Here is a 25891-nt window from a genome sequence, read left to right as displayed (position 1 = left end):
AGTATCTGCAGCAACAAGCAGATCATCAACATACTGAATAAGGGTAGCGCCATCAGGTAAAACAATCGTATCAAGCTGTGTTTTTAAAGCTTGACTATATATCGATGGACTTTCACAGTAGCCCTGGGGAGCGCGTTTGAAGCGGAAGCTTCGGCCTCCTAAACTGAAGCCAAAAATATCCCTACTCTCCTCGGCAATCGGGATGCTGAAGAAAGCATTCTTCAAGTCAATCACCGAGAACCAGGTCGCGGAAGCTGGAATCATAGTCAATAGGGCAGTGATATCAGGAACAACTGGAAATTGTGGCACAACTATTTTATTGACCTCTCTAAGATCAATCACAAATCTGTAAACAGGTGGCTGGGAACGGTCAGTTCGTTTCAAAACAGGCAAAACAGGACTATTGCAAACGTTGCCTCTTGTCTCTTCAATCACATCCTTTTCAATCAGATTGTAAATGATCGCTAGCAACGCTTGTTCACCTTCACTAGAGACCTTATACTGGGGAATGCGTGGCATTTTAACATTGGCTTTCAATGTCACAACATATGGCGGTATTTCCAAAAGACCCACATCATTAGGGTCAGTAGCCCAAAGAATATTAGGGAGAAACGACAATTCTGTCGGAAGTTTATCCTTTGACAAATACATTGGAGAGACCACTTTCTTACCCAGTGTAAGTTGTACTCCCAGAGGAGAACAGTACAAAGTCACATACAATCTTTTCAACAGATCAAATCCTAACAAGTTTTCACCACAACCTGTCGTTAGAATAAGGGGTGCTTCGAATTCACAAGGTCCAACAGAAAGGGACATAGGACTAGAAACCGGGTTTATAACCGGGGCACCAGAAAAACCTACTGATACATTCGTTTCGCCAGACAAAGGTGCGCCAGGGAGTTTAGAGTGCATAATAGAACTCTTTGTAGCACCAGTATCCAACAGAAAAGGCTCTGACACACCTGATGTAATCACCTCAACGTAAGGTCCACTCTGATCTACTGGAACTGAAACAACTCCCTCTCTTTGTCTATGGCTGTCCTAGCAATCATTACCTTCCATATGTTCATCTTCTGTATAGTAGTCATCAGCATAGTACTGAGCTGTCCTACCAGACGCGTTATTCTGCTGATCAAACCTATTCATTGAATTTTGAGGTGGAAGGGAACGCGCATTCTGGGGGAAATTTCCACGTCCTCTATCTCTAGGAGCTTGTTGAACACCTCGACCTCGAGCACCAGAAGCACCATTCATACGCTGTAACAAAATAGGGCAACTATACTTGAAATGACCCTCTTCGTTACAATATGAACACTGATTGGGACCGACAGGGACACGCTGTTGAGGATACTCGAACTTTTGCGAGTTTCTCTGAAACTGTTGAGGTTGCTGATAGTTACGCTGACCACCACGTGGCTGATATGCTTGCTGTAAAAGAACCTACGTTTTTAACTCTTTCATTTTCTTGTCTGTTCTATCCTTCTTGTCTTTGTCCCTATTTTCGTAATACTGTGCAGTAGCCAATATCTGTGCTGAAGAGGAAACTGCCCAAGAACTTTCTGAATGTTTTCATTTCTTGCACAACTCGGGAAGCAAATTGTGCACGAACTTGTCAACGAACAACCGTTGAACACCTTCTGTACTCATATCTTGACCACTGTGGTCGATAAACGTCTCTTCAAACCTGGTGAAGAAATCAGACACCGTTTCATCTTTCTTCTGCTTACACGCAGACAATTTATCCCAATTCACACGCATCGCAGGGATTAAAGTTTTCATGTAATTAATGATCCTACCAGGAAGGTCTGCTACTAAAGGCTCGGGTTTAGCACCACCAACTTGTCGGCCATCTGCAGCACTAATATTAGCCCATGAGTCACCTAACTCTTGATCATGATGCGCATGACAAATCTTTCCCCATAAAGGTTGTGGAACAACATTCCCAAACAACATGTCTATGTCGGCTAAATTCATAATACAAGAGCCTGCAGTCTGTGACAATTCCTTGTAATACCCTGCAGGATTTTTACGGGGATCAGGCAATGTCTGCTTAAGGGCCAAAACTTCAGCTCGCTTCCAAGGAACATGTACCCAGACACGCTGAAAATGTGCTGGTATAGCTGGGGGAATATTATTCAGACCAGCCGCTACTTCTTCCTTCCATACTGGAGGAACTTCTCTCATGGGATATTGTCTTACCTTCTTCTTGACAGAGGAATCAGACTCAAACAATGACAGAGAAACACCTTCACTCCTGAACGACAACAATGTCGCAACTGCTTTCTTAACATCTGAACCCACAATTGCGCCTTTTCCAAACTCGAACCGTACACGACACAACTCAGGCGGATTGGGCTCCAAATCATTCTCCTCTAAATCTTCATAAAGGAAACTACACATTTTCTCGAAAACTTATCTCTGCTTTGGTGCTTCCCACTGATGGAAGACATCCATAACAGACTCTAGCTCATATCTTATCAGGTCGGTAACCCATTTATGTGCCAAATAATTCAATGTTTCCTTCACCCTAGAGTCAGGCCGTTGGCTACGCAACAGTTTACGCTCTGAGACAGGGGTTACACTTGTTGCTCCAAAGAGAGGATATAGAAGGCTAGCAACAGTGCTAGTCATTCTCTGGCGAACAGAGGGAGAAGTCGATGAAAGGACAGGCGGAAGAGCAGAGTGAGGCAAGGCAGACGCAGAGGCAGTGTCAGGAGGAATACCAGGAGTGGTAGTCGATATAGGGGTCAAAGTTGTAGGAAGTAAAGGCAGAGCAGATGTCAAAGTCGGTGGCCCTTGAGGAGGCTGCACCGGAGGAATAGGAACCAACTGAAGAGCAGCTGGTGGTTGTGGAGGAGCAGGAGGCAATACAACCAAAGGTTGCGCAGCTAAAGGTTGCGGAGGTGCCGTAGCACTCTGTGCATAAGGGGGTGGCAAACTCAATAAATGCGACATTAGGGGGTATTTTTCAAGGTCTTTTGCTGCATCTTGCTGAAGAGGCGGCAAAACTGGATAACATTTATCGATTACCATTTTACGTTGCCTGTGCAACTGCTCACTCATCTGTTCTTCTTCGTTGCATCTTGCATTATCGAGATACCCCTTTCTCTCTTATTTTTCTTCGCTAATTTAATTTCCTTCTGTTTGGCTTCCTTTTGCCATAGGCGGAAAGAGTCAAACATCGCCGGCCGGGCTTTCTTCTTGAAAAGTTTAACTTCGAGATTATCTAAGATTTCCGTGTCAAAGCTACCATATTGGGGCCATTTTAAAACACCATCCTTTCTGGTGTATCGGATCCACACTTCATTATATGTGATGGTGCCTACTCCATGTTTCACATACAGTTCATAGGTTGGAGTTCCAATCGGAGGAACCGGACACGAGTCCTCCAATCGGGAATCCCTATTATTACAACCAAAACATAACAAATTTCCAAGTCTGCTAAGACCAGGCATCTTCGCTCTCTAGTCTAGCTTCAAACTTCAAAGGATTATCGATTACGATAGTCTCGTGAATACACGAGTACTTCAGCTTTGGTACTTGCAAGTTCCAAATCAAAGATCCCAAGGGGATACCCAAACTAAGAACCAACTAAGGACTGGGAGACGCTCCACTTATACTTAACTGAGGTATCGATGACGTCACCAGAAGACTCGTCTATCGTTTCGCTCTACCAAACATCAAAGGTCCAAATCAGGGCGACAGTCAGGGCAGCAGTCCTTCGTAGCCGTCGGGAAGCGGGGAACCTCGCAGCAAAGACTTTTGGACCACGTCGACATGCAGGGGTCGATGAAGTGGCGGCCTTCCTCCAGAATTTTCACACGAAGCTCCTCACGAACACCTGGCTTGGACCGGTACCGCTGATATCGCCCCACGCTGGGCGCCAGATGAAGTACTGGGTTTTTCGGAACCCAGCGGTGCCAGGGGTACACCCTAAGACTTCGGGTCCTTCCTGATTAGACTACAGAAACTCAGAGTCTTCTAGGTGAAGTCAAAGATCGAATTTATTGGCTGCAACCAAGTAAAATTTCAGGTAAATGTATGCTACCAGGGACTTGATTGGAAATAACTATAGATGACACTTGGGAGTAGTACTAATGTATCGTCCTCCAGTGAATCAAATTTAATTACACACATTGCTAGGCTAAAGCTTATCAAGCAGTGAATGGAAGGGAAAGAAAAGAAGTACGGAGGAAGTACTTTCAATGCAAAAAAAAATATTTTATATCAAGTGTCAAAACATCTTATGGGGAGATACATGAAATGAATCAAGCAAAGCAGGGTTATGAACAAAGATAAAAATTAAATAAATTCATTGGTTCACAACAGAAACATCAGCTCCTGTTGAATGTAACAAACAACCAAAAAATATAATTAATAATGGTCGTCAGTTGGTGCTAACGCAACGCTTCTGGAGATGATGGAAGTGTCGACGTTTCGGTCTATTGTGCTGTCGTCAAGAAGACCATCATCAGGACAGTCATAGTTCGTTGCTGGGACAACCCCCTGAAAATGGAGAAAAAGGAGGTTTGAATCGTGGGACCGTTTCAAAGAGAAAATTAAGTTTGGAGTCGACTATATCAAGGAGATCTGTGGAACCATCGGCAACAGCAAGCATTTTGCAGCCTTTCGAATGCTTGCTGTTGCCGATGGTTCCACGTTGCTCTGTTGTTTCAAGTCACAGTGCCTCTATTTGGAGTGCAAAATAGAGTCCCAGTAGGGCAAATAGAAGTCAACAAAAAGGAGCTCCATCTCTGTATTCTCTGTATTCTTTACTTGTTTCACAGATCTCCTTGATATAGTTGACTCCGAACTTCATTTTCTCTTTGAAACGGTCCCACGATTCAAATCTCCTTTTTCTCCATTTTCAGGGGGTTGTCCCAGCAACGAACTATGACTGTCCTGATGATGGTCTTCTTGAAGACAGCACAATAGACCGAAACGTCGACACTTCCATCATCTCCAGAAGCGTTGCGTTAGCACCAACTGACGACCATTATTAATTATATTTTTTGGTTGTTTGTTACATTTAACAGGAGCTGATGTTTCTGTTGTGAACCAATGAATTGATTTAATTTTTATCTTTGTTCATAACCCTGCTTTGCTTGATTCATTTCATGTATCTCCCCATAAGATGTTTTGACACTTGATATAAAATAATTTGTTTTGCATTGAATTCACTTCCTCCGTGCTTCTTTTCTTTCCCTTCCATTCCCTGCTTGATAAGCTTTAGCCTAGCAGTGTGCAATTAAATTTCATTCACTGGAGGACGATACATTAGTACTACTCCCAAGTGTCATCTATAGTTATTTCCAATCAAGTCCCTTGTAGCATACATTTACCTGAAAGGTTTGATGCCCAAGCCTACAAGGGTTTATTTGGTTCCCCTGTTCACACCTTGCAACCAAGTAACAGGCATCCTAGAAGTACAACACGGTGTATATTTTCAGGAGACTGCTCAATCTTACAAAACCAGCCTTCTCTTTTTATACAAAATATTACGCTTCAGGCAAACATTCTTAAGTTTACAGTTGACCATTCACATATTTTCACTACAAAGAAAAAGCAGAGTCATGATGACAAGCCCATATTTCAGTTCGTCCAGCCCACAACCAATTACCCGGCAGGGCCCAGTATTTTCATCAGATATCGGCGGACCCCCAATAAAGACGGGCACCTCCTCCTTGTAAAGCAAGTCATAAAGTAAGGAACAGAGACAGGTGTGCGTGAGATTAGGCGTGGTTCGTGTGTGATGAAAGGTTTATGGCATGTTGTGCCTTGATACTATCTCGTTCGGCCACTGGGAGAGGAACTGACCGAACAGGTTTGGCCTTGGGCAGTGGAGTCAGCTTGCCCAGGTCGCAGAGAAGTCAGCAAAGGTGTACGTGTCCTTCAGAAACGTGTTTGGCCTTAGTCATTGGCCTATGTTAAGGCAACTCACAAAATGGCTGCCGTACACAAAATGGAACCCGAGGGTTCAGGACGAAAATGACGATTTTAGGGTGAAATCGTCCCTCGAACATGACGAAAATGCTTGTGCATAGTATACTAGCCATTCTCGGTCTGCTGATATCAAAATCGTCATGATACGACGATGTTTATAACACAGGTCCAGAATTTTAAATACTACAGAGCACAGTTTATGTACATATAAGGTAATATCAAGGAGCACAATCGATCAGTGGGAGGAGCTAACAGTCTTGGGGGCTTGACAAACACATTCCTATCTGTAACTAATCACTATCAGATGTGAACCCTAACGGACAGCAGCAAAGTGGGGGATGCTAAATATAGCGTGTTGCCGGGCAGATCTCAAGCACCATGAACAGGAAGATAGGACAAAGCACATGGTCGGCACGAGGCAGCATGTAGCAAGTTAAATGGCCGCCATGAATACAAAATGGAGTCCGCTAAATGTCAAGATAACGGCTAGAACTAAGATATCTTCTGCTAATGCTTAATCTAATCGCTGTCAAATTACAACAACATGTGCCCAGAGAATGTAAATTAAATGCTACTGGTGGGCCTGCTGCTCAGATTGTGCCACCCACTTTAGTAGCACTTTAAGCATATCTCAGACCTACACCTGCGGAGCCTGTGCATGCAGTTTTACACTGCCATTGTAAACTGGCAAGTTACTTGCCAAGCGCAAACCTTCCTTTTTTATTACATATAGGTCACACCTAAGGTAGGCTATGGGCAGGGTCAAGTGTATTTAAAAAGTAGGACATATACATTTAAGTTTTATATGTCTTGGTAGTGAAATACACTTTAATCACATTTTTTACTACTGCAAAGTCTATCTCTCCCACAGGTTAACATTGGGATTGCTTTATTACATTTTATAAGTGTAATTTCCAATTGGGAAGAGATGGGTAACCCAAATTCGGGTCACTGGACTCACAATTTAAAAACATAACATTTTCTTACTGAAACCATTAGGTGCCTCCTGCCTGTCTCTGGAATCCACGTCTGGGGTGGGTGACAGCTGGCTACCTGCATAGACATATGCAAAAGAAAAGATGGATTTAGGCCCAGATCTCTGTAATGGGGTGAATGTATGACATTATTCTGCATTCTGTCCATCAATTGTTCTTTTTGCATATGTCACCCCGAGTGGGACAAGTATGCCCAGATATGGGTCCCGTGCTCTCCATGCCACGGGAGTCAAGCTATCCTGGCTGATGAGGTGTGAAACCCCTAAACTGGCCCTAGGATGCTTATTTCCAGTCCAGGGAGGACCTGGCCTGGCAGTTCAAGCTGGACTGTTCCCATTGGGCACAGGGTCAAGACTGATTTGTATATGGCTGGGTTCAAACTGGAATGGCATGGTGAGCAAAAAAACGATGGATTTATGTCCTGATCTCTGTACTGGGGTGAATGTTTGACATTGTTCTGCATTCTATCCATCAATTGTTCTTTTTGGATTTGTCACCCCAAGTGGGACGGGTATGCCCAGATGTGGGTCCTGTGCTCTCCATGCCACTGGAGTCAAGGTATGCTGGCTGATGAGGGGTGAAACCCAGAAGCCGGTCCTAAGATGCTTGTTTCCAGTCCAGAGTGCACCTGGCCTGACAGTTCAGGCTGAACTGTTCCCATTGGGCGCAGGGTCAAAACTGATTTGCATATTTTTGGGTTCACACTGGATTGGCATGCTGAGCAAAAACAATTATGGATTTAGGCCCAGATCTCTATACTGGGGTGAATGTATGACATCGTTCTTAATTCTGTCCTCCAATTGTTCTTTTTGCATTTGTCACCCCGAGTGAGACGGGTATGCCCAGACGTGGGTCTCGTGCGCTCCATGCCACTGGAGTCAAGCTATCCTGGCTGATGAGGGGTGAAACCCCTAAACCGTTCCTAAGATGCTTTTTTCCAGTCCAGGGAGGACCTGGCTCTGCAGTTCAGGCTAGACTGTTTCCATTGGGCACAGGGTCAAGACTGATTTCCATATGGCTGGATTCAAACTGGAATGAAATGGTGAGCAAACAAACAATGGATTTATGCCCAGATCTCTCTCCTGGGGTGAATGCATGACATTGTTCTGCATTCTGTCCATCAAGTGTTCTTTTTGCATTTGTCACCCCAAGTGGGACGGGTATGCCCAGACGTAGGTCCAGTGCTCTCCTTGACACTGGAGTCAAGCTAGCCTGGCTGATGAGGGGTGAAACCCCGAAACCGATCCTAGGATGCTTATTTCCAGTCCAGGGAGGACCCGGCCTGGCAGTTCGGGCTGGACTGTTATCATCGGGTGCATGGTCAAGACTGATTTGCATATGGCTTGGTTCAAACTGGAACGGCATGGTGGGCAGCAAAATGATGGATGTAGGCCCAGATGTCTACACTGGAGTGACTGTATGCCATTGTTCTGAATTCTGTCCATCAATTGTTCTTTTTTCATTTGTCACCTTAAGTGGGACTGGTATACCCAGACGTGGGTCTGGTGCTCTCCATGCCACTGGAGTCAAGCTAACCTGGCTGATGAGGGGTGAAACCCAGAAACCGGTCCTAGGATGCTTGTTTCCAGTCCAGAGTGGACCTGGCCTGACAGTTCAGGCTGGACTGTTCCCATTGGGCGCAGGGTCAACACTGATTTGCATATGGCTGGGTTCACACTGGAATGGCATGGTGAGCAAACAAATTATGGATTTAGGCCCAGATCTCTACACTGAGGTGAATGTATGACATTGTTCTGAATTCTGTCCACCAATTGTTCTTCTTGCATTTGTCACCCCGAGTGAGATGGGTATGCCCAGACGTGGGTCTCGTGCTCTCCATGCCACTGGAGTCAAGCTATCCTGGCTGATGAGGGGTGAAACCCCTAAACCGGTCCTAGGATGCTTTTTTCCAGTCAGGGAGGACCTGGCTCGACAGTTCAGGCTAGACTGTTCCCATTGGGCACAGGGTCAAGACTGATTTGCATATGGCTGGGTTCAAACTGGAATGGAATGGTGAGCAAACAAACAATGGATTTATGCCGAGATCTCTGTACTGGGATGAATGCATGACATTGTTCTGCATTCTGTCCATCAAGTGTTCTTTTTGCATTTGTCACTCCAAGTGAGATGGGTATGCCCAGACGTGGGTCCAGTGCTCTCCATGACACTGGAGTCAAGCTAGCCTGGCTGATGAGGGGTGAAACCCCAAAACCAGTCATAGGATGCTTATTTTTAGTCCAGGGAGGACCAGGCCTGGAGGGCGGGCTGGACTGTTATCATTGAGTGCATGGTCAAGACTGATTTACATATGGCTGGGGTGAAACTGTAATGGCATGGTGAGGAAAAAAACGATGGATTGAGTCCCAGATCTCTGTACTGGGGTGAATGTATGAAATTGATCTGCATTCTGTCCATCAATTGTTCTTTTTGCACGTGTCACCCCGAGTGGAATGGGTATGCCCAGATGTGGGTCCTGTGCTCTCCATGCCACTGAAGTCAAGCTAGACTGGCTGATGAGGGGTGAAACCCCGAAACCAGTCCTAGGATGCTTGTTTCCAGTCCAGAGTGGACCAGGCCAGGCAGTTCGGGCTGGACTGTTTCCATTGGGAGCAGAGTCAAGACGTATTTGCATATGACTGGGTTCAGACTGGAATGGCATGGTGAGCAAGAAAACGATGGATGTGGCCCAGATATCTGTACTGGGGTGAATGTATGACAATGTTCTGCATTCTGTCCATCAAGTGTTCTTTTTGCATTTAGCACCCTGAGTGGGACGTGTATGCCTAGACGTGGGTTCCGTGCTCTCCATGCCACTTGAGTCAAGGTATCCTGGCTGATGAGGGGTGAAACCCCAAAGCTGGTCCTAATATGCTTGTTTCCAGTCCAGGGAGGACCTGGCCTGGCAGTTCGGGTTTTACTGTTCCCGTTGGAAGCAGGGTCAAGACTGATTTGCATATGGCTGGGTTCAAACTGGAATGGCATGGTGAGCAAAAAAAAGATGGATTTAGGCACAGATCTCAGTACTGGGGTGAATGTATGACATTGTTCTGCATTCTGTCCATCAATTGTTATGTTTACATTCATGCATAGACTGCCACACATAACGGGAGGGTAGTTGTGACTGAGTAACCATGTGCACGTTGATGGGTTATCTTGAGCATGATGGGAGGGAGGAGCTGACACTCTATACCTGAAAGGGATGTATCCTTTCACCACATAAAGGATTGCATACCCTCCTGGAGTAGATCTGGAGCCAGGACAGGAAAGGCAGTGTCTTGTGCACTTGAGAGCATCTCTTTGAAATCTGTCCACTTCAAAGGTCCAACTGTGTATAAGTACTGGGCCTCTGACACTGCCAAATCAGAACTCTTCTGAAACTGAGGACATTCTACCAGAAAGAAGGACTGCTGTGCTGTCAGGAGGTTCTGACACTTTGCTGAACTGCTTTGCTATGTTGGCCTGCTGCCTGATGCTTCTTGCCTGGGAGTGAGAAAGACTGGACCCGCATGTCTACATCCTAGAACCAAAGTACTTTCCAAGGGCTTCTTGGCTTGTCTCTAGTTTCAGAAGACTCAGGGATATCAAAGACTTCACTTTCAACTTCAACTCAGCACCTTGACTTTATTTGGTGCAAGTCTGGCTCTGCCAAGTGGTGCCAATGTAGTTCAGGCCCCTTGAAAGTGAGTTTAAAGTGCTTCATCTGCTAGAACCTGCGCATCAATGCCATTGCGCTGATTGGAATCAATGCATTTCCTGCTGCGAGATCAGGATCAATGCATCACCGCTGTTGCAGCGACTGGACCAGCGTATCGTACTCAGAAATTCTGCTTTGCCTCCTGGACCACCTCTTCAGAAACATCGCATTGCTGCCACTGCATGGAGAAAATCCCCACATCATCCCTGCAGTATGGATTACCCCGGTACATCTCATTTGTAACCGCCGCACTCGGAACTGGCGCACTGCTCAACAGAATTGAGACATCACCGCACTTGCATGAAGAAATCTGGTGCAATACTGCCACTCTGTGGGAATCATCGAAGCATCTTGTGCTGCGACAACGATCAAGGTGCTTTTGCTCAGCGGGTGCTGCATGAATCCTGTGGCCGGCCTGCACTCCATCACAGGTGGCCTGAACTCTTGACTTTGTCCTGGATCAGTGGGACCAATTAACTCCTTGGACTCTATTGCTTTCAAGAGCTACTTTTGCATTTCATCTTTTAAAATTTATGTCTCGACTTCTAGTGATTGGATTTTTGTCATTTTGTTCTTGTTTTATTTATTAAAATAGTGTTTATTTTCTAAAGTGGTGTGGAGTCTTTTTGTGGTGTTTTCACTGTGTTACTTTGTATTATGTACACAAATATTTTACACATTGCCTCTTAAGCCAAACCTGACTGCTCTGTGCCAAGCTACCAGAGGGTGAGCACAGGTTAATGTAACGTGTGTCTATGACTTAACTTTACTAGGATTGTGGTTCCTGCTTAGACTGGGTACATACCTTTGTCAACCAGAAACCCAATTTCTAACATTGGTTAGCTCGATGAGGATAAGATTTGTATTTATACAGTACATACAGTGATTGGTGTACACTACTATCCATATCTTAGACCAATTCAAACCTTTCTAATTTCACCCTAATTGACATTTTTTTCAAATGGATTTTGAGCTGGCCAAACTGGAGACCTGCACTGTGGCCCCACTCAAGGGTTTCTGCAGGGGGTTTCAGGTTTCTACCAAAGGCTTCACCAGGAAGGTGGAGCTGCAAAACGTGCTGAGGGCCTGGATAGAAGCTTGCGATGGAGTACCTGTGACCCTAGAGGAGGAGAACACTGAACTGGATGATGATGAGGAGGTGGACCAGAATTCACTGAAGAGTCTTGGACTGCCTGTGGGGCAAGGGGCAACACCCTGCCAGGAGCAGTGGTCTCCAACAGGACAGGGAGCATTATATCATCCAGAGGCCTGTCCCCAAAGGAGCTTGAGGACAGGAGTGAACATTTAAATTGAAGCTGGCTGAGCTCAAAATGGAGAAGAAGATTACTGTGGAGCGCTTGGCTCATGAGAGGAGCTTGTGAGAGCTGGACATAGAGACCAGGAGGGCTGAGTCCAGCCAAAGTATTGGCAGCATTTCATCAGTGTCCTCTGAAAAGAGAGTACACATACTCAAGAGTCTGGTGCCTGATTATGGAGTGGGAGCGGACATAAATAGATGGTTTGAGGCGTATGAAATTAATTTGCAGATGCACATGGGGAGCCTGTGGAAGCATATCCTTATTGAAGGGATGGACACCCTACTAGCCCTGGAGGGGAGTGACATGATGAGGTATCCCTCCATGAAAGAAGCTCTATTCAGGAAATATGGTTTGAACCCAGAGAAGTTCTGGGAAATGATTAGGGACAGTGTGAAACTAGTCCCACAGACCTGTATGGATTGTGTTGTTTATTTTTGCAAGGCGGTTGGGTGAAGGGCAGTGATGTTAAAGATTATCAGGGGATGTATAACTAGAGTGCAAAAGAGCACATGTTTAATCTTTGTTTTACAGACCTGCACTTGATTGATAGTAAGCTTGATAGTAAGATCTCTGACCCCATGGAGCTTGCTAAGAAGGTGACTGCTGGTTCAGCACCTGGGTCCATGAGAATGTATCTGGGGGTGGGATGACTACAAGGGTGGGTAGGGTCATCACCAGAAAAATGGAGAGAAGACAAAAGCAAGGTGTTCTCTAAAGGGGCCCAAACGAGCTCCACAAGTCAGAATTCTCATCCCCCTGCTCAGAAGAAAAATAAGTTGTTCTCTGACAGCAAGTCTACGGGAAAGGCACCCCCTAAGTGTTATGAGTATCAACAGAACGGACACCAGAAGGGGGATGCCAAGTGTCCCAAGTACACCACAAGGGGGATGCCAAGTGTCCTAACCGGCGACAGCCCCTCATGAGATAGTTTTGAGGAAAGAGTAGAGTTTAGTTTAGTGTCCCTGGGTGACAGAGAGAAAGTGAAGATAACCCACATGTCTGACAATACTAGGAAGTACAGTCAGTAGGCTACCAGCAATAGGCAGAGGGTGGAGGCTCTGAGAGACACAGGAGCCACCATTACAACAGTCAGGTGAAATCTAGTGTTTTCAGAGCAGGTAGTCCCTAATGTGTTCCATCAAGTATTTTGCTCCTGAGACCCATGAGAGCTACTACCTTGTGGCTTTGGTTCCCTTTAAATGAGTGGTGTTCTCAGGTTTCTTGAGGGTAGCTGTGAGTCCACTGATGCCTGTGGATTGTCTGTTTGGTAACGACATGGAGCATACCGCTTGGAAGGAGGTGGGTCTGAGGCCACACTTGGAGATGTTGGGGTTGCCTGAGTGGGTGTGCCTGCCCACACAGTCCATGGCAGCTCAAGAGGGTGTTCAGGAGGACCTGAAGCCTGGAAGAATGGCCCAAGTACCTTCCAATAAGAGGGGATGTGGGAAACCAGCTCCCACAGTCCGGGAGGAGGCTGGCCCTGTGGGGAACACCCTGCTGCTTACAGGGAAGAATGTGGCTGAACTGACTTGTCCAACTGGTAGCAGGAAGGGGGTCCCACCAGGGAGGAGTTCTCCAAGGCACAGAAGCACCCTGCTGTTGTAGGTCTTTGGCCGCAGGCTGAGACCCAGTTCACTGGTAATACCTCTGGCATGCGTTGGTGGTACCCCAGTGCTTGTGGCCCTTCCTACTGGGTCTGGCTCATGATGCCAGTCATTTGGGGGAAAACAATACCTTTGACTGGCTTGCCACCCTCTTTTATTGCCCACAAATAGAAATGGCCTGAGATGCGTTCTGTAGGTTCTGTACTACCTACAAGACAAGAGGCAAGTCAGGGGGAAAGTGCAAAGCCCCCTGAAACCTGTCCCTGTTGTTAGCACCGTTGCAGGGATTTGCTGGGAAGCAGAGCAGTACCTTGGGATAACAGGATGTCAGAATGTTGGGACTGAGTCTCTTTACCATGTCAGTACCTATAGGTTCAACTACGACTAGGTCACAGTGCCTCACTTGAACTCCATGCAAGTCGTTACAACATCTTGCCTTAGGGAAAGCGTTGGACTTTGGAATAGTATGATTCACTATTCCAACTCCTGTCTGCGCAATAGGAGGGAAAGTGTTGTACTTAAAAGTTCAACAACGTTTTCCCTAAGGTAAGTTGTTGTAATGACATGTGTGGTAAAGGAATGCATTGTAAAGGCCCATTTGTGGTTTAGATGACATTGTAAATGCACAGTATGATTCAGGCTACTTTTTAAAGGATGTTTCTCATGTTTAGAGACTTCAGAATGGATTCCGTCTCCGCAGTCGATGATTCCACAAATTTCCCATTCAAAAGTTCAATTTATTTTAAAAAGTGTGCTATACCAGTGGTATTGGAAGCATTAAAAATTTAGTGCACAAGCTCGCTGAATTGTAATGGAAGATGTGTGTTCAACAAGGACTGTATTTTACTGGACAAACCTGAAGTTCAAATATTTCCAGGGCAGAGGTTTTCTGAAACAATAAGGCTTTGAGTTGGCTTTGCTTGTTAAAGTCTGCCTAAAAATTTGGAATTGAAGGCCACAAGGAACTATCAGAGACTGTATGCGTCATTGGAAAAAGCATATTAGTGCAGCAGGTAACTATCTGGGAGACCGTTAAAATATATGGACTCCCGGAGTTCATTCTGAAACAGTCCTGGTCGCTTAAAATTAAATTGCTTTCATTTGAAAGGACAGTCATGAGGGGGAGAATTGAAGGAATAACAGTTCAATCAGGCCAAGTTTGCTACCAAAGCATTGCATGTGCCATGAATGGTAACGTGTTTACTGACAAGTGAGTGACCAATAGAAGAGTTGCATTCCTTTCTAGTAAGAAATACCTCTTTCTCAGCCTGCCATTGCTTCATTTCTACTCACCGAGAAATGTTTCATGCAAGCTCGGAAATGTCGAAATTGGCAAATATATTACGCCATGAATTAACCACACTGCAGAGGGTATCTCTGCTATTGTGAATGGGAGCTGTTCTACCTTCTCGAGATGTAACATTGTGTAAATGATGTCCTTCTTGACCCTGAGCCACTTTGAGGACCTGATGTTCAACTAAACTGCATAATAGATCCAAGCTGACTTTGCCCAAGGTACAATAAAGACATGTTACTTTGCATAATATCGTTAACAGACAACACAATGTTATTCAAGTTGTAAATGTGAGAGACAACGTTAGAATACTATGAGCAACAGCAAGCCCTTTATCTAAATTTTCGTGATCAATTATAAATAAATATTATAATTTATCAATTATATTGATAATTATAAATAAACGTGTAGCAGCTTCCATTTGTAATAGTTTTCAAATGTCATTATATGTAGCATAAATACATCTTTTTGATTGTGGAGAATTAGAAACCAATAAGAAATCAGGTAGGTCCATGCCTTCCGAAAGGAGAGAAATATGTTGTTTCATACAGTGTAGAATGTTCGGATGTATGACGTTACAGCGCATACTTTTACACCGCCTACCTTTACAACGCGGTATTTACAACGCATACCATTACAACGCATAATGCTTTTAGGCGCTGGATAGTGAATAGTTTAATTTACTATTCCAACTCCAGTCCCCGTGGATAGTAGGGAAGGTTATTGGATAGTAAATTAACCTATTCCCTATCCTAGAGCGCCCCCAGAGCAATGCGTTGTAATAGTTTGTGTTGTAAAAGTTGTGTTGTAATGGTAGTTCGTTGTAAAAGTTTAGTTGTAAAGGTTGTTTACCGGAATGTTCCAACCATTGTTGGCACACTTTCCCTACTGAATAGGTGGTGACTATCCCTGAATGGGAGTAATGAGGGTCGGGTCTGCTTGCCTTAAACCCTGGTGTGGAATTCAAAAAATAAGCATCACAACTATTTGTGTCCATTGGCCACAATTATCACATGTTTGGACCTGAAAGTGTGAAGTTAAATGTACCATTCTTTAGCAAACTATGGAGGCGTTCCCCACTGTAATTTATTAAATCTTGCCAATTGTCAAATCAGGCAATGTAAGGAAAATTTGGTGAATTTATGTCTTCATTTCTCACCACTACTAGAAAAGTAGTCCGCAGAACTGTATCATTCAGAAAATCATCTGTGTTAGAATTAAGAAGGCTTGAAACAAGGTGTCTGTTCCCTGAACTTGTCAAGGTTTGGTATCCTAAATTCATTTCATGTCAATGGTATCCTTCCAATAATCATAGCCTTTCATGGCTAATTGACCATTTTGTATATATTATCTTGGTTTGTGTAAGCATATATTGCTTTGCTGGTGTAGGGACAATTTAAGGATAAAAAGATTTTTGGTCTAATTATTTGTGTACAGAGAAATGTTTGAATTTATCCCTATATGTTTTGGAGCTCCCTTGTGGGGGAGTAGGACAATATTCCCATTGTGTAAAATTAAAAACTGTGCGTTTAAAACAACCTCAATGTAAATTACGATGTCCATAATGATGATAACAGAACATTGAACCGTAATTAGCAGAACTTAGATACAAGCCTCCACTCTTGAAAACAGTATATTATTATAGCTCTGAGAGCATGGAGTTTACAGTTTCAACATCCCAATCATCAGAATGTAACCCAGGTACAATAACCTCACCCAGAGAAACCCTAAAATCATAAAGAATGTGCACAATCTCTGTAGGACCAATGATATCAAAGGGGACGTTATCCTAAACAATCCCATCAGTTACTGGGACAGTTGAAATGTTCCAAGGGACAGGTCTCTGTTTAGTTTATGAGGAGATGACACATTTTCACCCAGTTCTGTGGCAGAGTATTCTGGAAGATAATGGCCATTTATTGGCAAGAAGGAAACAGTCACAAATCCAATCCAAATGAATAGAAAAACCAAAGAAAGTATTATCCAAACAAATATCCCAGGAGGGATCTGATAAGTGAATTTCATCCATGAAAAGAGAGCACAGGCTTGTCTAGAACGGAAGAACTGTCAAAAGAATGAGATAAAAAATCATCTGTTCCCACATAATAACCATAAGCAGTTAATTGAAAAACAGGAGCCACAGGTGAAGTTAAAGAACTGGTTGATTTCACGAGAGGTGGATCAGTATAAACGACCTCTGTAGAAGATGCAGCAGTAACTAGTCTTCAATTCAGTCAGGCAGCTGGAATTTGTAGGGGTCGCAAGAATTAACTGAAGAGCGTTCCCCACTCCCTCCCCCCCTCCCCCGCACAAGTGGGTAGAAACAGCCTTGGTGGTGCTCACAAGCTGCAGAGGAATATCCTCTGGACTACTGTTTAAAATTGCCTACATGATGTAACGTAATCTCATCAATAGAAACAAAATGTTTGTCTTTAGAACCAGCAAGCAGTGACAATATTACCGTTCTTGTACCCTAAACACCAAGGACTAGCACCCGTGCAGTTTGCTGAAAATAACAAACACTGGCCTCACCATCCATTCGAACTTTTAATCAATAACTCTGCTTCCTTTTTCTACTAAGATCCTCGAGAAGTATGGCTACCAACTTTTATCATGGTAACTGGCAGTAGGCCAAATCTTAGTTTTACGATGCAGGACACAGGCAATTGTAAATATTAAGAAGGTTATTAGACAGCATTCAACAACCACTGTGACATCCCAGCTCCTCATCAACTGCCAGCTTCTCAAGCCTCCTGGAGTCCAACACTCTAGAAGACAGCAGTGGAAGCATCCAGTTGCCAGAACACAACACATCCCGCTTCCTTAATACAATACAAAAAATTCGAATAGCTGCTGCAGTATAATATATTCATACATCTAAATCAATTATAGAGCTTCTGAACTCTTCATAACCAACATAGAAGAGTTAGAAATACATCAAACATTTGTTCACCATTTAGGTGCATACTTTAAGTGCATACATTGTCTTTAAACAGCTTTGGACTTTACCTACATATGGGGGTCATGCTCCTCCTAACAGGTCTTTGCCTTATTCTCCACTCAACAGGTACCTTTCTTAACTCCACAAATCTCCTTGGTTCGGACAACTTGACATAACCTTTAATCACCCTTTACTAACTCTCCTCAGTTCGAACAACTTGGCATAACCTTCCATCACCCTGTTCTCAGGACACACCCTCTTATGCACACTGTTCTCCAATTTCTTTTCTTTCTTTTCATTCCGTTCATTATGTCTCTGAAAATATGGAGCTTGACACTTCTCCATCTTCTGAATTGATTTTTCAACATCCAACACCAGATATTAGACTTGACCCTCCTCGATGGCCCTTTCAAAGTGCATGGTGCTCTCCCTTTAAGTAGGTGAAACGGAGACTCACCTGTCATAGAGTGGTCCGATAGTGCCACAACACTTCTGATTCCTGATGAGTCTCAAATTGCGAACCTCATTTATATTCATGAGGGAGGTCATTTGCAACCCACTGGGAATCGCAGAAAGTGTTCAAAACACTTTCATACATGCCTTTGTACGAGGATTCGAAATTACGGAATCGCAAAACGTTTTCTTCATACATCTGGCCCTAAGAGGTTTACTACGAAGCATACAATGACCCCAATCACTCCCAGCTTAATACTAACTTCCAGGTTCTCAAGCGTCCTGAATTCCAGCACTCTAGAATCCAGAAGTGGAAGCAGTTGCCAGGATACAACACTTCGACTGAATCATGTATGAGATAAATTATTAAAAATGAACTCCAACATCCAGTTGTAGATATAAAATGTTTTTTTTACTCCCCAGTACTCTGTTGTAGTGTGACATTAGAGAAAGATGTTCCCACTGGTGGCCGTCACATAGAAAAAGTGGTGAGGCGGGTGGAGGGGGCACAAGGGGGTGGGGTGGGGGGGGAGCATGGCAGAGGTTTAATAATAATTTTTTCAAAACAGAAGATGTACCTAAGGTGCCGGCCGCCTCCCGCGTCAAACTTTGTTGCGTTCTTCCTGGTCCCAGCAGAAACTGGGACAGGATCAAAGACTCTTTGTGCAATCCCCATGCTTCTTTCTTGCTATGAGAGCAGAACCGAGATTGACCTAAGCTGGCCGGTTTGACACTCTGCTAGGAAAGGGAGTCTGTGCTGTTTCTCCAACCTGGCTTTTCAATACAGCCGCATTGGAAAAACCTGAGTGTACATGTGTGTTTGGCCAGGCTGAGACGGCTGGTCAACACAACACATGCACACGTAGAAGTGCACAAACCAGTCCTCCTCTCCCTCCCGTGGCCCCAGCCCCACCCCTTCCTACACACGCTGCTTGAGCCAGCTGCTGAGAAAAAAACGATGATAGAATATCATTTTACTTTTCAGCTGCTGGCTCTAAGCCAGTGGGACGACGCTCCTCTGCCATTGTGGAGGAGCCGTCACTGGATGTCCCTCCAACTTTTCCTTTTTTTTACTGATCACCAGAAGGTTAGTGAAGATACCAACTGGAAAACTTTTAGATGAAGAGCACACAATTGTATGACAGACAAGGGACATGTCCACAAAGGGCTGGCTGACAAGTTACCATACTTGAACATAGGTACAGAAGGAGTCCATTGTGTGATGGTGAAAGACCAATGTGAAGACTTTGGTGTGTGAAAAAGTCACCCTGTTTCCAAAAATCTTGACTGGGTGTAAAAAAAAAAAATTACATTTTTTGAAAATCTTGTTATACATCTGCAATCGATGACAAGCACATCAGTTCCAGTAATTAAAGTTCAACCTAGTGAAGTATGATTTGCATTTTTATCTGTGTTATGTCTAATTTATTTGTCCCAAAACTAGCAAGATGTATAATTTAATTACTGAACCATACGTTGTATCTGCATTTATATTTTTCAACAAAAAAAAAGAAAGAAAGGCAAGTGTTACAGGAATGTATTCTGAACAAAAGATTGTGTTGGTTCCTTATCAAAAAGATTGGATTACTTCCTTATATATATTTCTTATATTTGCAGCATATTTTGGAGTGTTGAGGTTCCTAATTTAGACCCACTGAAAATAACAGAAGTACAGATTTGGGTTATGGATAACATCGATGGTCCTGACAGGTATTATTATCAATTTACATTATTTGTGCCAAAAAGCTCCTCAGTATTTGTATTTCTTAACACAGTAACTATATTATGATTTAAAAATTATAAAACAGCAGCTAGCCTACTACTAAACCCACAGAGCGTTCAATGTCGCCATCGTCCCAAATAACTTGCGCCTGCTTGATCTCTGCACGGCCCTTTCTTCAGTCATAGAATCTTTATAGTAGGATGGGTGCCTTGACGATATAAAATAAAACAAAAATAATTGATTTTGATTCAGTATTGTTTTTCACAAAACCTGTAGAATACCAGAAGGACAATCTGGTAATATCTACATACCGATAAAAATGCAGCCCCATACTTCATGACAGTTTCAAGTGACCATAACTGAAAACCCCAAAACGATGTATATGGTTTCTTCCTCTTGCATTGAACAGAGAGCAACAGCAAATGAGGTTATGCATCCAGATCCTCATCTTCTTATGATGCGCTTATTTTAAACTCTTTTCCCCTAAATCAGTCTGGATAAGGGTCTTATTATGAGGTTGACGGTCGGATTGACCACCAAACTCACTGTGGTGGTGTGGCTACCGCCACACCGGTGGTTGGACCACCCTAATACAAGTAGGGTGATCGAACCACCATGGGGCCACTACTGCTGCCCTGGTGGTGTTGCAGTGGTCTTGAAGTTGTAAAATGCTTGGCAGTGCCGCTGTGGCACGCAAAGCATATCTCTGCCATGGTTTTCATGGCAGTGAGCCTGCCATGATAAGTGTGGCAGAGAAGAAACAAAGGGGGTCCCACAGGTCCTCCTGCTGCCTCTGCACCAGGGGATGCATGCAGGAGGGCTCATGGTGTGCCCCCTGTTTGCATGCACCCCCAGTTCCTGCAGGGCATGGACTTGACCGTCCATGCCCTGCAGGAACTTGCTTTGGCATGACCATTGCGGTTCATTTTATATAGGCACCTCCATAGGACCGCCAAAGAACCGTCTTCCACTGACGAAAAAAGTCTGAACCTGAATTCGAGTGGGGGGATGGCTACGTATCATGGGGCCATTAGAGAAAATTAAATCTAGGGTATGGCCTCCTATATGAGTAGAGCCGTTGTTTTGAAGCTGAAATCCCAACAAGGAGAGATCAGAGAGCAAGGACTGAGTTTCCGGGTGAGCGGGGAGATCTGCGTGAAAATTAAAATCACTCAATAGGAGGACATTTTCTTTGGCTTTTAGATGTTGTGCTAATAGTTCTGTTAAGGATAAGGTAAATCCTTTGTTTGGTCCAGGCGGACGGTAAATCAGAGCTCCTTTCCAGTTATCTTTGGAGCCTGAGTTTATCTTAAAGATCATCACTTCCATCGATGGGCAGCAACTCTGTTCAATTATGGAGACTTTCAGGTCTCTATATACTATGGCTATCCCGCCTCCAGTTTTAGTTGGGCGGTCGAGCCTTAGGATTTTGTATCCTACCGGAATCCCTAGTGCTATTGCTGGCATGGCGTGTGGTTTTATCCAGGTTTCTGTTAAGAAGCAAATTTCGGGATTAGCCGTGTTTATAAGATCCCATGTCTCGTGATAGTGTTTAGACAATGAGCGTACATTAAGAAGGAAACTTTTCCAGCCTTTAGGTATTGGCAATGCCTTAACCGCATGTCCAATGGAGCTAGCGGTATAAGATGCTTGAAATCTACATCGTACGCAAGAAAAGGGACCTTCCGGGCATGGCCATTGATCACGGGCACAATCGCTCCCGCCCTGAGGGCATAAATTATGCAGCGCTTGGGAGGTGTACCTGAGTCTACGGCCCTCCGTAGGTTCCATCACAGCACAGGCAGAGTGTCTAGCCCTCCGCCCCTAGCCCCGTCCAGTCGCGGACGGGCGCAGACGGGCCACTCTTTGGCAGCTCTTCGGCGTGTCTTTGGCAGCGCGCGGTCGCTGCGCGCTCCTGAAAGGGGCGAGGGCTAAATAGTCCTTCAAGTCTAACCACTAGAGCGCTAACCGCTCCCGTGGTTACAGGAAGTGCCTGGCTCTCACCTGACCCGCCCTCCGCTCAACTGTACTAACTATCGTGTCGGACCAGGGCGGTCAGGAAAGAAAGTGGAGCCCAGGCTTCCCCTCTGCACTGCAAACCAAATGTCCCTCCTATTAAATCAGGTTAGGGCAATGTAACGCGAATGTTTAAAAATGTAAACTGCAAATTGCTGAAATTAAAAACGAACACAATGAGCAGTAGCTAAAATAATTATAATGCAGTAGAGCCAGCTTGGGCGACAAATCAACCGTTTTCTCCAGCACCTGCGTGACGGTGTTGGCGATTCACTTCCAGTAGTTAGCAATGTTTGGTCACTGCCACACCATGTGAAAGAAGCCTGCCTCTGGTTTCATACACCGGGAGCATTTGGGTTTGTTGAATATGCCAGCATGCCAAAGACACTGTGGCAGGTGTATACCATATGCAAATAGTGTAAATTAATCAACTACAGTCAGGAAGAAATCTGCGATTTGTCTTGGGGACATACATTCCTCCCAGCATTCTGTGTCCTCTATGGTACCTATATAGACATCGGTCCCACTTATGTATGTCTAAGACTATTAAATGCTTTGGGGGCATTACAGACCGGTAAAAGGTAAAGCTGAGAAACTCTGCCTCGACCTAGGCGACCCATCAATAGCTTGGCCACCATCGGACTAAATTCTGGTAAGTGGACGAGCTGTGTTTGATAGCTTCCTATCGCATGTCGAAGTTGTAACTATTGTGAAATTGAGTAGTGAAAGTGGGGTTGCATGTTCTGGAATGATTTCATGTGTGAGCCACTCCAGACGTCACCCAGAGTGAAGATCCCTATTTTGTCCCACTTCCCATATCCCTCCAGCCAGGCAGTCTGTCACAGCCAGTGGTCATTCCATAAAAGGGGTTGTTGCGCCACTTTTTTCTCCCAACCCCGTGAATCTATTTGCTGCTCCCCAGGCCAAGAACACTGTCCTTGTGATCTCTAGCCTATGAGACATTATCAAGTCCCAAAAGATCAATTTCTAGTCGGTATGCCGGATCACATCAGCCCCCATTCATCCAATCATTAATAAACAGGAGTTATGAAGCCCAGTGATAGATCCTAATATCACCCATCCCCAGCTCACCACCATAAACCGATTGATGACACCTCTCCAGGGGGAACATCGTTTACAACGCGGTGTTTACCATGTGTGATTAAATATAAAAAATTAACATTAACAAAAAAATGTGGTTCCATCATTCAACCCTCCTTTTCCTGGGGAAGGCGATGGCCTTTACAGCACGTGAAATAAGTACATGATGCAGTTTGGCTGTGGCGGGAGCGAAGGCATAAAAAGATGCACCATACATACCGCCACACCTAGGGCACCCCTCTGTATTACTCATCCAGTCCACGCACGCCACAATTCCAGTAAGCACCTCTGGAAAGAGGAAGCAGAATTCATTAACGTCATGATGGGAATAGAATTGAAGTGACAGCGCTGCCTTATCTTCGCTCAGCACCCCCTTCAAGTAGACAGCAGAGGCCCGTAAAAAAGCACATTACTAGTTGTGTTTTAAAACGTCTGTGTTCGACTCAAAGGCCGTGCGTGGGTACTTACTTGTGTCGCCAGGTGGCAGTGTTTCACTTTTTTGGGCTATCTTCTCTCCAGCATTTGTCTGATTTACTGCTGCAGTGCTGAGTTTATTTTAATGTCATAATTGGCATACATTTATTTATACATTAGGTTTACCTATTTCTTAAAACAACATCAAATTGTGTGTTAAAGACATTTATAATGTTCCCCTATAAATGTGAGTTATAATGATATGCGTGCTAATGACATGCAGAGTGCTGGATCATGCGTGGTAATGACCACATTATTAAGTCATGGGTCGACGTTGCATGAATTTTTGCATCATACAGCCGTCATGGGGTCTGCAGGTCTGTTTGGCTAGTCATGTGCATTCATCTGCAGCTTAATTAACAAATGAATCTATGTGTGTGTGTGTGTTCTCTGATGTGTGAGTCATGCCTAACTCACTCAACAAAGTTATGTCTGCAGATAGACATGTAAGTAGATCTTCTCGTGTCATTGCGCACACGGGGACTGAATGACTGAGTAGGGTCCATAAAAAAGCCAAATCTATGTGAAATGTTAATGTCTGTTGTATCTGTCCAATACATTTATTATTATCTGGCCAATTTATCTACATTCTAAGAACAAGCGTTTGCAATGCAATAGATCTCGGTCTGTTAGAATTAGAGTGTTTGGTGTTGTAAATGACAATGTATTTTATCTATCTGTTTTGATTTTGAGTGTAGTGGCTGTATGAAGAGAGACGTAACTGCAGCATTGTAGAGAGTATTTAGAATGAGGAATTACGAACTGGACCAGAGTAGCAGCACTGTCTAGAAGAATTAGAATGAGGAATTACCGATGGGGCCAGAGTGATAGCTAGCTGCACTGGTTGGAATTTTTATAATGAAGAATTATCACTGGGACCAGAGAAGCAGCTAGTAGCACTGCCTTGGGGACTTAGAATGAGAAATTACCAATGGGGCCAGAGAAGCAGCTAGCAGTACTGCCTAATGCACTAAGAATGAGGAATTACCACTGTGACCAGCGGCACAGCTCCAACACTTCCTAGAGGACTTAGAATGAGGAATTACAGATGGGACCAGAAAAGCAGGTAGCAGCACTGCTGAGAGGAATGAGGAATTACCACTAGGAACAGAGAAGTAGCTGCAGCACCGCCCAGAGAACTAACAATGAGGAATTACCACTGGGAACAGGGAAGTAGCTGCAGTACTGTCTAGAGGACTAGGAATGAGGAATTACCACTGGGAACAGAGACACAGCTGCAGCACTGCCAAGAGGACTAGGAATGGGTAATTACCACTGGGAACAGAAACACAGCTGCAGCACAGCTAGAGGACTTAGAATGAGTAGTTACTGACAAGAACTGAGAATCAGCTAGCTACACTGGGTAGAGGACTTAGAATGAGGAATTACCACTGGGACCAGAGAAGAAGCTAGAAGCACTGCCTAGAGGACTCAGAATGAGGAATTACTGAAGGGGCGAGAGAAGCAGCTAGCAGCTCTGCAGAAAAAGGTACCATAACGAAGGGACCAGCCGTTGGAGCCAGGACTAGGAATGTGCAGCAGGAAGACTTAGAGGAGCTGGAAAAGCTAGAACCTGGGGCAGCCAGCAACAGAGGCCGACATTATGAAGGCCCAGAACCCAAACCATAAAGAACTTGTAGGAGGCAGACGAGGTGGGGACCAGCATCTGGCTGCTGACTTCATCCGAGTCCTGTGCGTAGAGACTATAGAGGCTTACCCAGTCAAGCAGCTGTGATGCACTTGGCGCCCTGGACATAATTAAGGATTGGGGAGCACTGTGAACAGAAAGGAACATCAACTGTGATATAAAACTTCCCTCCACCTTTAACGCTTTAGCGCAGCTTTCTGGTAATAACCAGCTTGTCTGAGGCAGGGCCTTGCTTCGCGGCAAGGCTGGAGGGAGTGTGCACCGTAGAGCAGGAAATTAACAAAACAAGTAGTGCTTGACACAGTAATCTATATGGTCCATTATGAAATAATGCATGTAACAGGGGAAGTAACCAGGGCATGGCCAAACCAGCATAAGAAGGGACAAACCAATGATAACAAAGGATTTTTGAAAAGCACATGAAAGAGCCAACCAAAAGCGATGGGTTTGCTGAATGCCCATACACTGGATACAGCATGCCGTGTAAAGCAGCGGATGTGCGCTAAATAAATGTTGCATCAATATCGAGCACTGCACAAAAACCTTTCTAATAGCTAGGACAAGCCAGACCCCTGAAAAAGGGGCCCAGAGTACTAATTGGTTCAGAAACTACTGTAGTGACAATACTCGACAGCAATGAAAGTATGCCTGCCCAGCCTACTAACAAAATACAAAAAAGATGAAAT

General features: G+C 44.5%; 1 protein-coding gene across 1 annotated transcript in view; it reads left to right on the top strand.

Annotated features, from left to right (window-relative positions):
* Positions 1 to 25891, top strand: part of LOC144821804 (ADP-ribosyl cyclase/cyclic ADP-ribose hydrolase 1-like) — a 322648-nt gene that overhangs the window by 255557 nt on the left and 41200 nt on the right. The window contains exon 6 of the mRNA XM_078678979.1: positions 19861 to 19953. Coding sequence (XP_078535105.1) covers positions 19861 to 19953 — 93 coding nt within the window. The remainder of the gene's footprint in view (positions 1 to 19860; positions 19954 to 25891) is intronic.

This window comes from Lissotriton helveticus, chromosome 2_2 (assembly GCF_964261635.1).
Source record: "Lissotriton helveticus chromosome 2_2, aLisHel1.1, whole genome shotgun sequence".
Taxonomy (NCBI): domain Eukaryota; kingdom Metazoa; phylum Chordata; class Amphibia; order Caudata; family Salamandridae; genus Lissotriton; species Lissotriton helveticus.
Note: the sequence above shows the minus strand (reverse complement) of the source record. Positions and strands in the feature narration are given on the sequence as shown.